General features: G+C 35.7%; 1 protein-coding gene across 4 annotated transcripts in view; it reads left to right on the top strand.

The window, feature by feature from the left end:
- The window catches only part of CEP128 (centrosomal protein 128), a 383,456-nt gene that overhangs the window by 15,940 nt on the left and 350,495 nt on the right, over positions 1–17,021 (top strand). For all 4 annotated transcript variants that reach the window (XM_060620442.3, XM_060620445.2, XM_060620441.2 and 1 more), the window contains exons 3-6: positions 22–182; positions 2,209–2,295; positions 15,216–15,342; positions 16,393–16,511. In XM_060620442.3, coding sequence (XP_060476425.2) covers positions 36–182; positions 2,209–2,295; positions 15,216–15,342; positions 16,393–16,511 — 480 coding nt within the window. In that variant the 5' untranslated portion in view covers positions 22–35. The remainder of the gene's footprint in view (positions 1–21; positions 183–2,208; positions 2,296–15,215; positions 15,343–16,392; positions 16,512–17,021) is intronic.

The following is a 17,021-nucleotide window of genomic DNA, read 5'->3' as shown; positions in this document are numbered from 1 at the left end:
TTGACCTGGGTTTGTTTTCAGGATTGTGTACATCAATGGCAGAATCCTCCAGCGATTCAGAACACTTTCGCTCTCGTGACCGATTGAGTCGATGGACTGCCAGGTCAACACACAGGGAAAGTCTAAGTCGTCCTACAGTAGGCGTCACCGAGAAGGTCAACACTATAACGAGTACTTTACAGGTTAGTTTAACAGTGGTTGCATTTAATAGATTTTCAGTAGTTTAAACTGAGAAATAGTTTTGGTCAGTGTATTAGTTTTTTGCTGCCATAGCAAATTACCACAAACTAATTATATAATTAAATAATGATATATAATTTATAATTGTTTGTAATTAATAATTAAAATACCAAAGTTATTTTCTTATAGTTCTGCACATCAAAATACAACACTGGTCTCATTGGACCCAAATCAGGGTTCGGTAGGGCTGCATTCCTTCCTGGAAGCCCATGGGACTCTGTTCCTTTGCCTCTTCCAGCTTTCAGGGGCTGCCTACGTTTTTTTGGGATCCTCTTCCTTCATCTTCGAAGCCAGCAAGGGTGGGCTGAGTCCTCACTTCACATCACTCTGACTATTCTTCTGCTTCCCTCTTCTACTTCTAAGGATGCTTGTGATTACATTGGGTTCGCCCAATAATCCAGGATAATATTCCCATCTCTAGGTCCTTCACTTGAGCTGTATATCATATCTACAAAATCTCTGTTGCCATGGGAGGTTACAAATACACAAGTCACAAGGATTAGGACTTGAACGTCTTATTGTGCCTAACACAGTCAGTAAAGATATTTGAAATATGTGATAGGTTGTGGAAGCATTTTGGGATGAGGCAGTATGCCCAAATAAAATGTGTGGGAGTGAAACGAGTAGGAAGTACCACAGTTTAGCTTCTTGTGGTCATGTGCCTTTGAGAGTAATTGCTCATATTTTGACTAGGCAGATTATTCATGGATGAACAATATTGAGATGCCATTTTTATTTAGGGGCTAACTTTTGGCAGTTTGAAAGGCAACCTTTTAGAAGTTTGAGTGGAGGCAGTATATATCCTTTATGTAGAAAGGGCTTGGGAAAAGAGGTGGGTGAAGGGTAACAACACAGCCATACCGAGGGTGAGGGGGGGTGGGGGAAGAAAACTCAGAAATAGAGTTTTTTTTTTTTTTTCCCCAGCCCCTTAATCTCTTATTTTTGCTTTGCCTGGATAAGCATGGATTTTGGTTTTTAATTGCTTTGGGTTAGTATTCTTTAAAAAAAAAAATTTTTTTTTAACGTTTATTTTTGAGACAAAGAGAAACAGAACATGAGCAGGGGAGGGGCAGAGAGAGAGAGAGGGAGACACAGAAACCAAAGCAGGCTCCAGGCTCTGAGCTGTCAGCCCAGAGCCCGATGCGGGGCTCAAACTTGTGAACTGCAAGATCATGACCTGAGCTGAAGTTGGACACATAATTGACTAAGCCACCCAGGCACCCCTGGGTTAATATTCTTAATGAGAAGAGGCTAATTTCTGGTGGAGGGGCCATAATTTGATTTAAAACTCATAAGGCTCTTTTTAAACTTACATAAACTAGCATAACATTGGATTTTTGGAGTACAAATAAATCCTTGTACTTTCCAACCAATGAGGAGACACATTAGTAAGTGTATCTTTTTTTGAAAGAAATGCCTCCATTAATCTCTGAGGTAACACCTAGCACATTTGGGTGGAAACCATTTTTGCTGAGATTAGAACTAAATTTGTTGTTTATAGCTAAAGGTTAAAGGATACTTTTTCTTCTAATCAAGTTCCACAGTGAAGTAATAATTAAAATAACATCGTTCCTAATGATTTGCTTTTCTTATACACAATCTAAAAGGTTTGTTCTCTCAGGATTCCTTTTCTGTGAAGGAGGTGTGAATTAGTTGAGGTGCACAAATTAATAATGAGGAGTCTTTTCAAATTAGGGTTTGTTCCTGACTTATTGTGGAACATTGGATAAGGATTTAAATTATGTACTTCAGATTTCACACAAGTAAATTGTGGATGAATTTGAGTTTCTCTCTCAGTCGTTTTTATATGATTTATCTGATATTTAAGAAGTACTGTATATTAATATCCAACTTAGGTATGATATAATTGTACCTTTCACAAATGGTTGACTTAGTTGTTTGACATACTACTAAGATTGAGAAAAGCATTGTTTGCAACAATTATTAAAATCCATTTTCTTTTTTAAGGACACCAGTCGGAACCTGCGACAAGTAGACCAGATGCTTGGACAGTATCGGGAATATAGTAATGGACAGGCGGGTGCTATAGAACATGTGAGAATGTTTACATATGTTTGTGTTTTTTCTTACCCACCTTTTTGGAAATGCAGTTGTTGAGAAGTAGGGATCTGAGATAAAGGAGAGAACCACTGTGAACCTTTAGCTTTTAGACTGCTTTACTATTTTGTAGTAGGTTAGCTTGTCAGATGGATTGCCAACCAGCTTATATAGATTAGTCTATTGAATTTGAAAGTTTTAAGTCAAAGGAGGAAGTATTCAGGATGTTAATTAAATTGAGACTCACTAAATTTGGGCTGGGGATACTCCTCATGGGAGTTAAGAATTTTATGGAGGGTTTCTTTTAAAGTAATACATGCTCATTGTTTAAATAAATTATAAAACTATCTCTTAGCTCCTCTCAGTTCTACTCCAAAGAGGTAACGATCTGACAGTTCCTTGTATATCCTTCCAAGCATGTTCTATGCATGTATACATATAACTACCTTATTAATAATAGGAGTTAATTCTTTGCTTTTTAGTTTATTAGTGAAAACTTAACATTAAGTAGTAGCAGGAACAAACCTACTTTGTCATGTTGAATGTTAGATGCATAATTATGGTAGCAAATTCCCTTTGAATTGAGGAATTGAGAAATGAAATTATGTGTTAGATAAACTTCTGTATAGATAAACATTTAAAACACAAAATGTACTCTATGGCATTAAGCCTCTGTAGGAGGCCTAGAGCTGAATGATGCTGAACTTTGGGGGTGTGGTTTTATACACAGGAGGTAAATAAACTCAACAAGTATTCCATTTCCATCTGAGTTATTAAGTACATAGAATGCAAAGCTACTCATAAAAATTAAGACACTGGAGAGCAAGAGTCTTTGATTTTGCTTTAGGCCATTCCTTAGTCCAGTCTACATTCTCTTCCTTAGTTCCCCCAAATTCTTGGTCTGTTAAAACAGTTGGCTCTCAGTGTTTTTTCCCTGCAACATACAGAGGAGTCTGTCATTCATTGCCTTCTATTAATACTTACTCATGAGAGCGATGATTTTTACCCTGCCACCTGTAAGTTACCTGGGGCAATATCTGCCATAATCTGTGGGAATATGTATAATTTGGAAAGAGTATTTCCCATGACAAGTGATTCTGATGGGCTCCTCAATGAAAATTGCTTTCTTAGCATTAAATCGTTTTATTTACTGGTATGGAATAGATCATACCTTAAAAGTGAGGTGGGTTTTTGTTTTGTTTTGTTTTGTCTTTTTGTTTTTGATTAAGATCCCTTTAGTTCTAATTTATTTTTTAATTTACATCCAAGTTAGTTAACATACAGTGCAATGATGATTTCAGGAGTAACTCCAGTGATTTGTCACCTACGTATAATACCCAGTCCCTATCCCAACAAGTGTCCTCCTTAAAGCCCTTTGCCCAGTTAGCCCATTCCCCCACCCACAACCCCTCCAGCAACCCTGTTTGTTTTCTGTACTTAAGACTATCTTATGGTTTGTCCCCATCCCTGTTTTTATTTTATCTTTGCTTCCCTTCCCTTATGTTCATCTGTTTTGTATCTTAAATTCCACATATGAGTGAAGTCATATGATATTTGTCTTTCTCTGACTAATTTCACTTAGTATAATACCCTCTAGCTCCATCCATGTTGTTGCAAATGGCAAGATTTCATTCTTTTTGATCACCAAGTAATATTCCATTGTGTGTATACATATATACACACCATGTCTTCTTTATCCATTCATCTGTTGATGGACATTTGGGCTCTTTCCATACTTTGGCTATTGTTGATAGTGCTGCTATAAACATTGGGGTGTATGCACCCCTTTGAAACAGCACTTCTGTATCCTTTGGATAAATGCCTAGTAGTACAATTGTAAATCAGTGTGTGTTTTGTTTAGGGAGGGACCCTGGAGAGTAATTTTTTTTTTTCTTTTGGAGGCTATGCTGCAACTCCTACAAGTCTTCTTGCTGTAAAACCTACTGTTTTCTTTCTTTCTCTTTCTTTCTTTCTTTCTTTCTTTCTTTCTTTCTTTCTTTCTTTCGAGAGCAAGAGGGAGAGGGAACACATGTGAGTGAGGGAGGGGCAGAGGGAAAGGGAAACAAAGAATCTCAAGGAGGCTCTGTGCTCAGCTCAGAGACCCCTGTAGGGCTTGATCTCAGATCATAACCTGAGCTGAAATCGAGAGTTGGAGCTTAACCAACTGAGCCACCCTGGCGCCACCCCCCTTTTTTTAAACTTTTTTTTTTTTTTTTTTTAGTTAATCCACTATTTAACTGTTAAAAATTTCTCTATGCTAAATATACATTGCCTTGTTGAAATTAACATTTCTTTTTTGAAATACGAGAGACTTTCTGTAAAGTGAGACCAATTTGCTTGCTATAGGGAAGACAAGAATTTTTATTAACTTAGATTTTATAAATGATTCTGTTGCTCCACCTTATGAAATGGATAAGTCATGTGTTTGTGTATATCTATGCGTATTTAATATTTGTTTTATTGGGTTTTAACTTTGTGAACATAATTTACAGAAGTGGAGAGGAAATCTAAACATTTGATGTAGCGTTTCCCTCCTGAGATGATCTTCCCCAACAAGAGAACTGTGAGAATTACTCCTGCTGGTTTGTAAAGCCTAAGATCAAGAGTCCGGTCACTTTTTTGATGACGTTGACTTGAAATATATACATCATTTCACTTTTTTCCCTTGAATCTTTATAACCTCCAATCCTGTATTTTATTTTTTGCTCCTTAAATGTGAAGGTCTCTCTATGAGGAGTTGAGCAGTGTTAAAGCATCAGCGATGGGTCTGTAGGACCTTCTAGAGAAGCAGCACCTTCCTTTTCTTGGTCTCTTTGGGAATTTCTCCATATGCTTAGTATATCCCAGACACTTTTTGTATATTAACTCATTTAGTTCTCTCAATAATTCCGTTAGGTAGGTACTTTGATTATCCTCATTTGCAAGATAAAAACACTGGGGCACAGAATGCTGGCTAACTTGCCCATGGTCTCACAGCTAGTTAGCAACAGACCCATGGATAGGCTGTTATCCCAAAGCTCAGCATCAGGATTCATTTACCTCACTGAGTCATGGTTGCTCACATTTTTGTGATGCTGGAGTTCATATTTCTGAAGATTGGGATTTTGGATTCAAAGTTTGAAGGGCTAAATACTTTATGTTGCTAAACTACATTTTAGAAATTATTTTAACTGACTGAACAGCAGAAACCCACTGTCACACAAGTCATTAATGTTACAGCTGATACAATGTCCAGAATGAGAGTTAGGTGAGACAAATAGAGAAATAGAATTGGGAAGAAATCTGGCACTGAGCTAGAATCGGCATTGACAGATTGTCAGAGTTGGCAGGTCTAGCTGCCACTTAGGCAATATGTGGGTTCTGCAACTTGCCTACATCAGCATCAATTTTTCCCTTCCTCCTAAATAACAACCACTGATTTTTTTTTTTTTTTTTTTTTTTAACTAGCCTTTTTTGCAGCCATTCCAAATGAGCCGTATTTAGTTGATAGTATGTCTCAGGGTCTTTGGGCCCAATGAACTTCTTGACTTTACGAAGTGTCAATTTGCATTATTTCTCATGCTGTAAATTTCTTGGGAGGTCTGGGAACATTTGGGCAAAAGGGGACCTGTGGGGAAGGTTTTATTTGAAAGCTTACTGTGAAGATTTGGAATATATTATACTCCCGTATTAAATAGTGCAATTGATAAGCTTAGTATTTAAAATATTTCTAAAACTGTGCATTCCTATTCATGAGAGAATGGGGTCTGTTTTTGTGTTAATACTGTAAAAATGGAATGCCCTCAAGAAAGAATATTCAACATAAAAAGTTAATACCTTTTGCAGTGGAAATTTGGACTGTAGCTGAGACTCCAGTAGTTAATATTGGTTATAAAAGAAAAATACAATTGTCTTGATTCAAATCAGCAGACTTTTTAAGTTCATATTTTAAAGTAAAGATTGTTGGGGCACCTGGGTGGCTCAGTCGGTTAAGCGTCCGACTTCGGCTCAGGTCACGATCTCGCGCTCCGTGAGTTCGAGCCCCGCATCGGGCTCTGTGCTGACTGCTCAGAGCCTGGAGCCTGTTTTGGATTCTGTGTCTCCCTCTCTCTCTGACCCTCCCCCGTTCATGCTCTGTTTCTCTCTGTCTCAAAAATAAATAAACGTTAAAAAAAAATTAAAAAAAAAAAAAAAGTAAAGATTGTTGAAAATATCATAATATCAGATTGGTGAAGATATAGTAATATGAAATTAGAACTTAGGAGACTTGCATTCATATGTAATTTCTCTTCTAATTAAGTACTCTGATTAAAATTTCCTTTTGAGAGTAATAGGATACTACCATCTGGCATATGGACTTTGGAAATTTGAATGTTAAATAAAAAGTGGAGGTTTTTTTGTTCTATTCAGTGGGTTTCACTTCTCAATATACTTAGTGACATCCCAGAATGATAATGGTAATGGTTGAGGGCCAGGCACAAACCACTTGTAATATCCCAAAGCTAATGGTATCTGCCCTTTTTTTCTGGCTGAGTTTTTGTAATTGTCCTGAAGGTGAGACTTGTTCAGTCTTTTAATAACGTTAAAGTTAAGTAGTAAGAGTCTATGGGTAAGAAATTATAATCAAACAAATTCTGTTATGACTTTTTTATAAATATATTTTGGATCTTAAGAATTAGGTTCTTGGAGTATATTTAAAATTATATTACTAAGTCCTTCATGAAACTGCTGGACAGGAGAATAATTTTTACAGAATTTTGCTTTGAGGGTAATGGAGAAATGTAGACTCTGGAGTCAGACTTGAAATTTAATCCTGATTTTTCCACTAGAAACCATTTCATTGACTTTGGACAAGTTATTAAACTTTTCTAAACTTGAGTTTCATCATCTGAAAAATGAACATAGTTATATATCCCTCATTATAACTAACATTTATTGAAGTGGTCACACAGTCACACTGTTTAGAAACTTGCTAAACATTCATGTTTCTGTTGTTTCTTCAATTCATCTGATAATCCCTACCTTGAAGCATTTGCTGTGTTCTTTTTTTAAAAATTTTTTTTAATGTTTATTTTTGAGAGAGAGAGCGAGTGTGTGCATGTGCAAGTCAGGGAGGGGCAGAGAGCAAGGAAGACACAGACTCTGAAGCAGGTTCCAGGCTCTGAGCTGTCAGCATAGAGCCCAATGTGGGGCTGTAACTCACGAGCTGTGAGATCATGACCTGAGCTGAAGTCAGATGCTTAACTGACTGAGCCACCCAGGCGCTCCTTGTTTGCTGTGTTCTTAATGTAGTACGTGGTACATTCTAGGCACTCAGTATTTTCCTTTCTTTGAATTCATTGGGCCCAGACTCAGTTTCATTTGTGTATAAACAACATAATGTGTTGCGACATTCACAGGGATATGTATGTCTGATTATTTTGACTTCAAAGTATATGCTAAATTAGACAACGTACGTAAGATTAGTTTTTGTCTATCTTGTGTTCATGAATATGTCTGTCCACTCATAATACACTAAGATGCTAATAAGAGCACACTCCATCTTCCATGAGTGCTCATTTATTAACATCAAAATATTATATACAAATATTTTTTGAATACTTTCAAAATTATTAGAATGTAGTGGTATACGGGCTTTGAATATATGGGATTTCATTTAAAAATAAAATAGTTACATAAATAAAAATGATGTATTTTTGAAAGGGAGTTTTTCAATTTCAGGAATACTATTATGGGCTTATATTTCCATAAATCAGCATATGGAGAGAGGTTAGGCAAAGCAGCTGGAGCTAATGATCTTTTGGTAAATAAAAAATAAGATAGCAGCAACCATTTTAAAAATACATTTGAGCAACAGATGGTGGGACTGGAAAAATATGCAAACCATAAATTTTCACTCTTGTTTAATTTTTTAAAACTCTTCTCCTCCCCCTCCTCCTCTTCCTTCTTGTTTTAATAGTAGAAGACAAATAGACTGTGAGGAACCAAAATAGAGCTGATACGATTAATTCTACAACCAATGTATTTTGTAGTCTCTTGTCAGGTAAACTTTGGCATTGTGTAGAAAAATAGTCAGTGAAGGAAAGCCAGGCATAAAAGCACTTAAAGTGCCCATGGATGACATCATTATCCTGGACAGAAGTTTTAAAACGACATCTTTTCTGCCTCTACTTTTACCCTGCATTTTTGCCAAGCTGACCTCTAACATGTGTGAATAGAAATACTTTAATTTTTTGATGTCATTATTATAGACATATCTGAACTTACAACACTGTTTCTGTGGTCACCAGTGCTATATATGTTGTGAATGTTTGCTGAATACTGACTCTTTAGTGTTAGGTGAAAATAAAACTAAGTCATTAAGCAGAATATTTAGATATTTCTAATTTCTGCTGAACTATATAGCTAAGTCAATGCAGTTATCCATACCTGACCAAATTTGCATGCATTTCTGTATAATCTATGTTATGTTAGGGGACATATTTTCTTAGTATGAAAATAAGAGACAACTTAGAGTAAAAAAAGTACCTGAAGAAACTGAATGGAATCTTTACATAGTTTCCAGAATTCAAGGCCTACTTTAAAGTGCAGCGTTTATAACTTTTACCAAGGTTATTGCTGGCTTTTTTTTTTCCACCTTCAGTTGTGTTTTTATTTGTGTGGAAGGTAATTAGTTGATGACTGATAGCTAGTATATTTGTGTATGAATAATCACTATCCCTTGTGTATTTCTATTATGGTCTCTAGAATAATGGTAAATATCTTTTAAGAATTTCCTAATGACTATTTTTTGTGTGATTATTTTCCCCCCTCTCACAGTGAACATAGTCAAGGATAGAATTAGTTTTTTAGAGAATGTGAATTTGTGAGATACACTATTAGTGAAGCAGTTACTGTTGCCATATATTTACCGAAAAAGTTGATACATCTCATCTTCCCATATTGAAGCCTAATTTTATTGAATGGCTTATTTCTTAGGTATTTCTGATAGTGTTGGTGGAGTTGATGCCTAGTTTCCTAGCTGTTTACTATTGCTTGGAAACTTTACCTTCCTAGGGACTGGTCAAGAAATTTGCTCTTACAAATTTTGGAAAGTCAGTATTTTTAACCTAAAAAAGCAGACCAGAGTTGCTGGTCCCCGGTAGATAGAGTTAACATATTCTTTGCTGAATACTGCTTTAAAACCGCTACTGGATGCCTGGAGCAGCTGTTTGAGGATCCTGAAAAGTAAATACGGGCAGTTCTGATTGCATGGTTTGGCTGTGCGTGAGTTCCATTACCCCAGTTTGTTCAAATAACACCAGTCCCTAAACAGCACAGTTTGAATTTCAGTTAACAAAGTTTATTAACTGTGAGTAACTGCGAAAAGTTCAAACTTTGCTTCTAGTTCTTCAGTTCACATATTACTATGTAAATAGCAGATCATTGCTTTTGAAGTCTGTTGCTGATTGGTCGTAGGTAATAAAACACACGGTTGTGTTACTTCCTTGTCTTCTAATGATAAACCAGTTTGCCATTTTACAAGAACAACAAATAATAAAGGGATTGGCTAACAGTGCAACAATGAGATGGAAAGTGATCATGCTGGGAGTGAAAGTTGAATCATATTATGGAGGAGTTATATGTGGAATTATAAAGACATGACTGAGAGTGGGAATATTGACGCTGCTGCTACTCAAGGGTCCCTCGATTGCCTACAACTGCCATAACAAACACTACCTTATACTGAGCAAACTAATCTTCCTAGGCATTATTCTAATTATTTTACGTACATTGTCTTATTGTATCCTCTAACGAAAGTATGCGAGAGTTATTATCTGATATGGTGTGAAATATATGGATAGGAGCAGAAGCAGCATAGCTGAGGAAATCACTGCTAGGCTTCCCTCTGGACTTTCTGAATCATGTGTTTTTTGTTTGTTTGTTTGTTTGTTTTTGTTTTTAACCAATCACACCTCTTATTTGGAGAACCCATTGCTGCCTGGATGATCTCCTTTCATAGACTTGGTTTGCAATATAGTTAGTCCTTTTGAGTTATACACTCTTTTCCAGTTCATTAAACTTGCCTTCTATTTTTGTCTCTAATTAGAGTTCTCCTCCTCCTCCTCCTCCTCCTCCTCCTCCTCCTCCTCCTCCTCCTTCTTTTTAAAGTTTAAAGGCACAGAGAGAGGGGGAGAGAGAGAATCCTGAGCAGGCTCCTCATTGATAGCGTGGAGCCCGATGTGGGGCTCAAACTCAGGAACCGTGAGATCATGATCTGAGCTGAAATCTAGAGTTGGACGTTTAACTGAGTGAGCGACCCAGGAGCCCCTCTGATTAGAGTTTTTCCAAATAGAGTCTTCACAGAGCTTACAGAGCTCTATGAGAATTTTAAAGTTTGATATTTTTATTTTAATGGTAATCTAAAAGCTTATGTTTTACAAAATTTCATTTATTTACTAGTTGGCAAAATAAAGAGTTGGTTTCCTACTCAAAAGTAGTGACCAAGGACTTTTTTTCTCTTTGAGGATTATCAACTCACATATTTATGAGTATTTGAAGTGTTTGAATCCATTGTAGTTCATATTTCTATTGATGCTCAAATTATTTCATCATTTCCTAGAGGGAGATCTCTTGACTTCTGAGTTTGAAGGCATGTCTTGACAATTTGGATAAACTACCTTATAATTGCCCTTCAGTTTCAGCGACCAAGTTTCATTTGTATTTATCCCAGTACATAGTAGTAATGCTTCAATTATTTTATTCTAACATCAAATGAAAGGAGATAAGCGAATAGACTTAAAATGTAAGTAATACATTTATGTCAAGTTGAGGTGAAAAAAATGCGCCATAACATGTTCTGGGATGCGGGGCTTATAAGTATTTCAGATAGGGGAAATTGGGTGAAAATGGAGGCATCGCTTGGTATGTATAGAGATAGTGATGCTAAACTCTTAGAACCTGTACCATTGAAGTCTGTACCATAGTCTTGTGGGGAGCATTACTTAGTTTCAGCAAAAAGACATCATCCATCATAGTAAATCTTAAAAGAGTTTTACTAGTATTTTTTTTTTTTTGTTTAGTGTTTTTTGTTTTGTTTTGTTTTTTGTTGCTTTGTTTTGTTTTTTCATTTAATTTCAAGTTGGGCCTGCTTTTTGCATCTAGTTAAGGGTTAAAATCCTAAAGAATATGGAACAACTTTCATAATATCATTATCTCTTTATCTCTTTGTTTTTGTGTTTTAAGAGTTATTGGCTTCATACATCATGATTAGATTTTGTGCAGTATCTCTTGTGTTACTCCTACTTGAAATGTAGATTTTAATTCTATTACATTTTTAGTTTTGTATCTTAGGATCTGTTTTTGCCATATTTGTAGGAGTAATTAAAAAATGTTTACCTTTTACCATTTACATTATAGTTCTTGTTTTTTTATATATCAGCCTGTTTATCTGTTCAGTGGCTTATGATATCTTTTTAGAGTTTTAAAATGAGGTTGCCAAATAATTGGTCTAACCTTTTATAAATTTCCAACATTTGTTATTACTTCTAGATTTTAGGGTAATGTATCATTTGTCTTATTCTGTACTATTTTCCATATGGTTCCATGGTGGGGTTTTGTTTTTGTTACTAGGAAGTGTGTGTGTGTGTGTGTGTGTGAATGTGTGTATAAATTCATTTTATTCATCAGCTTTTAGTTACAGCTTAGGATTTGTTAGCAAATAAACCCACATAAAAAGGATGCTGGCAAGTTCTCCTTCTGGCATCAGTAGATAAGATTATTTGGGATCAACTCTCCTATTTGGAACAGTTAGAAAAGCAAAAAAAAAAAAAAAAGAGGCGGGCACCTGGGTGGCTCAGTTAGTTGAGCATCTGACTCTTGATCTCGGCTCAGGTCATGATTCCAGGGTCATGGGATTGAGCCCCATGTCAGGCTCTGCGCTGAGCATGGAGTCTGCTTAAGATTCTCTCCTTCTCTCCCTCCCTCCCCCTCTGCCCATCTGCCTTGCTCATGTGCTTGCTCTGTCTCTTCTATAATACCAAAAATGAAGTAAAAAATAATACTGTGACTGTGAATCTAGCAGAGAACAACCAAGGCTGTGGGGAACTTTATAGTCTAGGTCTGGTAAAGCTCTGGCAAAAATGGAAGTCTAGAAGGAGTCCTGCATCTGGGACTCTTCTCTTAAGTTAGTAGCTGATTTCAAAAGAGATTGCTTAGAAGCAGAGAGGGTAGGATGAAAGCTATCAATAGACTGAAGAGGCCGGGGAGACCAAAACTAGAATTTAGGAATCTTCCAGCTTTCATCTGAGACCCGAAAGAGTGATAGTGTAGGAAAAATGATGAGGTGAAAATGAGAGAAGAGATGAACTGAAAAATAGACCAGCCCTGGTGGGAGCAGAAGCCCAGTTTTCAGTCATCTTGGTTCCTAACTAGATTAAGGTGGTTTCGGTTTCCTGGTGATTCTAGCCTGACTTTGTCCTAGAAGAAAAACCAAATCTCTTCTGAAGGAAGATGTCATCATCTAGAGTTTCAAATAATCTCCACAATTTTTCATATACAATGTCTATGACATAATCAGGCATAAGAAAATACAAGAGGTGACTGAAAATCAAGGGAAAAAACAGACAATAGAAACATACATGCTAATATTAAAAGAAAAATCTGATTAACCTGTTCAAGAAATTAAAAGACAAGATTGAGGATTTTGACAAAGAATTGGAAACCCCAAAAAAAGAACCAAATGAAAATTACAGAAACTGAAAAATATAACTAAAATACCAAATAAATAAAAACCAATCCTGTTAAGTATAGGTTAAATAGCTGTTTTTTACCAAAAAATGGCTGGAATTGATCCATGAATTCAGCAAAGTCGCAGTATATAAAATCAATGCACAGAAATCAGCTGCATTCCTATACACCAATAATGAAACAACAGAAAGAGAAATCAAGGAATAGATCCCATTTGCAATTGAATTGGAAGATAGGCCAGCATAAGGTATCCAAAAAGAAAAATGGATGAATGAAAGAACCAAATAATTCAGAAAACGATGACATATGGGATTTGGTAAAAAGATAGCTTGAATATATCTCAATTTTCAGAAGGAGAGGGAGGAGAGAAAGGGGCAGAAACAGTATTTGAAGAGATGATGGCTGAGAATTTATAACAGGGAAGATACCGAGGTACAGGTTCCATGATCTCTATGGGTCAAAGATGGGATAACTACAAGTAAAGCTTCACATTGTCATATCACAGTAAAGACATTAACAATCATAGTCAAACAGAAAATCTTAATAACTAGAGCTTAAAAGGGCAGACAACTCACAAAAAGAGCAGTAATAAGAAACAGCAGCTGACTTTGCTTCTAAAAGGATAATAACATCAGGCTTCACTTGAAAAATGTGAATAATAAAGATAAACAAGAAAAAGTTAATAGAGCTGGTTCTGTCACTAACTTGTGTGATCTAAAGTCATTTTACATTTCCAGTCCATTTTTCATGTTATAGTTTAGATTTGAGCTTCTTAACATGGTTTTATTTTATTTGGAGCTTACCCTAGGTTATTGATACACTGTTTTGTGTTCACTGTGTAAATACTTTGGTCTACTTACATGTTAGATTTAATGTTACTTATGTATAAATTACTCTCAAGGTCGACCTTGTTTTCCTGGGCCTCATCTGTTTATTTCTCTGGATTAATAGGCTGGGTTCTATAGCTAGTGAATGCACAGGCAGGGTGGTTTGGGTATGTAGATCCCAATTTAGAGAAGTAGGGGGAAAATTAGCCTCCCCCCCCCCCCCCCCAAAATGAGAACATTAGAGGTACATTCTTGAAATTTTATTTCTTTTAATCCAGAATTTTAACCTTGGTTTTCTAGCAGAGCTAAAGCCAGATAACCAAAAATGAAAGGGTTTGCTCATTTGTGATTCATATTCTTGTGTTTCATCTTGTGCTTTCCCTTCAATGGAGGCTACCTTTTTTTCTGCACAGTTCCCCAAGGAAACAACTCGTTTTCTTCATAAGTGATGTTCTACTCTTTAATTCTGGCTGAATTTAGGAAACCCTCTCCTCTCAATCAGTTTTTTTGACATTCTCTTTAAAGAGTTATGGGTGACTTGTTCTATGGATCAGTTCATTATTAATATTATGTTTTATTTATCCTTGGATAGGATGCCTAGACTTTCAGGTTCTGAATTCCTAGCAATTCAGGGTATGTGGATTTTCTTCAGCTTTAATCTCTTCCCTTGGGTTTCATTTGAAACCTCTTTTCAGGTCTGTAGCTGGGTACGGCTCTGGACATTATTCTTTGTATTTGGTGTCTTTTTATTTAATACAGCCTTTTAGGTCTAAAAGATGTTTTCTTATAACCCCTGTTGGCTGACTCCCTAATAATCTGAAGAGAGCATTTGGACAACTGTAATCCCTAGTATGTATTAACAATTTGACATCTGACCACATAGTTTTCTGGGATTTGAAGTCTTTGAATCAAGAATTTAAAAAATGTTCTGATACACAATTGGACAGTGCACATGATTTTAATAGAAGCAGTCACTCTAAGAGCTGGTCAGTTTCCTGTTTGTTACAGATCTGGGGCTTCTAAAGGAATGTTTACAAGAGAGGAAGACTCCTTTCAGACACATTGGCCTTCTTACGTTTCTAAGCATGGGTGGCACATACATTAAACATTTTATCTGGAGACATCTCTTTCACATTCTGCTAATAGAAAGATGGAATAGGTAGCAACAGATGTTATTTAAAACCAGATGTTAGAATTGGTTCTAGAATATTTATGTTTACTATGTTTCTATTTCCTAACATAACTTACTTCAAATTTTTTTCGGATATAAAGTCTCTTTGGAAAGTCAGATTTTTCTGAAATAGCTTTAAAAATCTCTTGTCTGTTTGTATTTGGAGTTGTTTAAAGAGAATAAATTTTCCTTCACTATATTCTTTAATTTAGTTAAAAGAAAGCTTGGAACAATCAATAGGCCAATTGCGGAGTCAGCGTTTATTGAGAAACTCAGGAGGGAGAAGTATTTCTGTTACAAGTCTGAGTGCAAGTGACCTCGATGGTGGCACTGTGACAGGTAAACTCTTCAGAGATGTTTTGAAACCCCCCCCCCCTTTTTGTTTTGTTTTGTTTTGTTTTACAGATATTCCTGAAGTACATATTGAATGCATTTAATCTTTAGAGAAATAGAACCCATACATAAAATCATAAAATGATGTTTAGAAGATGCAGTCATCAGTTATTTTATGGTGCCTAATTTGAAGTGTGTTCAGTGAGACTTTGTTACTCTATTACTTTTGTTCTCAGACTCCGTAGACCACAGAGGGTTTTACCTGACAAAACTTGAATTTAATTGTCTGCTTCTAATCAAAAGCAACACACAAATAGGATTTACTGTGTGTTATACTTTCTCGATTAGAAGTCTTGTCCCAGCTTCACAGTTTTTCAAAGTCTGATTAAGAAATATCCTATGACACTTGTTAAAAACAGGTGAATTTTATCTTTGGTGGGCAGCTAGATTTCAATGGCTAGATTAAAGCTGATAACACTTGGTTTGCCTGTAGTTAATCCTACTTAATAACTTTCCTACAGCACTGAGATCACATATGAATAGAAAAGTATGCAGTGAAGAGAGGTGATTTAGATAGAAGTGAATATTAGCAACTTGCATTGTTAATAATGCTATTGATCATGATAATAAGGATTAAAAATTGGACACAACCAGCTAATCTTTTTTATGTAGTTTTTATTGATTTTTAAACTATGTTCAGATTTTAGATTACTTTGTTGGAAAAATTCTGTTTTATTGGTATTAAGTTATGTTTTAGAGAGAGAAGTTATTTTTATTTTCCAATTTATTATTTTTAAAAGAATATATTGCTTATTTGAAAAGTATAGCAAATTAGAACTTTTGATATTTTCTATTTCTGTGTTATTTCTGTTGCTCATTTTATCTGCTTTAAGAACAAGATGAGTGCCACTTTGTGGCCTTAGCAAGATACTTGGGAAATAGTCTGGGTTAGGGCGTGTGTATATATCCATGACTGATGTATATTTTCTGAGCAAAATTTTACACGTTTCTTCTCCTACATGTTTTTATTCTCTCTTTTTTGTTTCATCTCTAAAGAGAGCTACCGTTTTCCACCTACCTCACCTCTCAAGGACTATGGGGATCAGCAGGGGAGTAAACGAATTAGGTCCAGAACTGGTGTCCGATTTGTTCGGGAGACTGACGACATGGGCCAGGTACTTTGTACTAGTCTGTAATCTGCTTTTATCTTTTTTTTTTTTTTTCTTTTCTTTTTAAACCAAGTAAACTATCTTATTTTCAGTGTACTAATTATCATTTATTTTGTACTTTGTTCTGGAGGATTATGTTTTGTAGAATATTTAAAAATGAGTTTAGTTTTGGACAATGTTTTATTTCCTTGTTCAGGTGGCTCATTCTTCGGTAAGCCCTGCTAAGTCAGCTACTTTCTATTTTGCTAATTTTGGTTTAGTGTAAACAAGTTAGTCCTTGTGTGGTTAACCTATTGATTTTTTTCATTGGTATTTTTCTGATTGTTGAATCATTGGTGGAGTTACTTAATTAGAAGCAAGAAATTTCATACTCTTTCCATGTATTTCATGTATTCAGTAAAGATTTTGGAAGTATTCATTCTAAGGACATATATCTTTTTCTGCTTCTTTAAGCTTCCATACAAGAGCCGAAAAAATGTTTCTTGTTGCTTTGTGTAGCTAAATTAATTAGACAAA

Source organism: Panthera onca, chromosome B3, assembly GCF_046562875.1.
Source record: "Panthera onca isolate mPanOnc1 chromosome B3, mPanOnc1 haplotype 2, whole genome shotgun sequence".
In the NCBI taxonomy this organism is placed as follows: Eukaryota; Metazoa; Chordata; class Mammalia; order Carnivora; family Felidae; genus Panthera; species Panthera onca.
The sequence above is the reverse complement of the archived record's forward strand: the minus strand, read 5'-3'. Positions and strand labels throughout refer to the sequence as shown.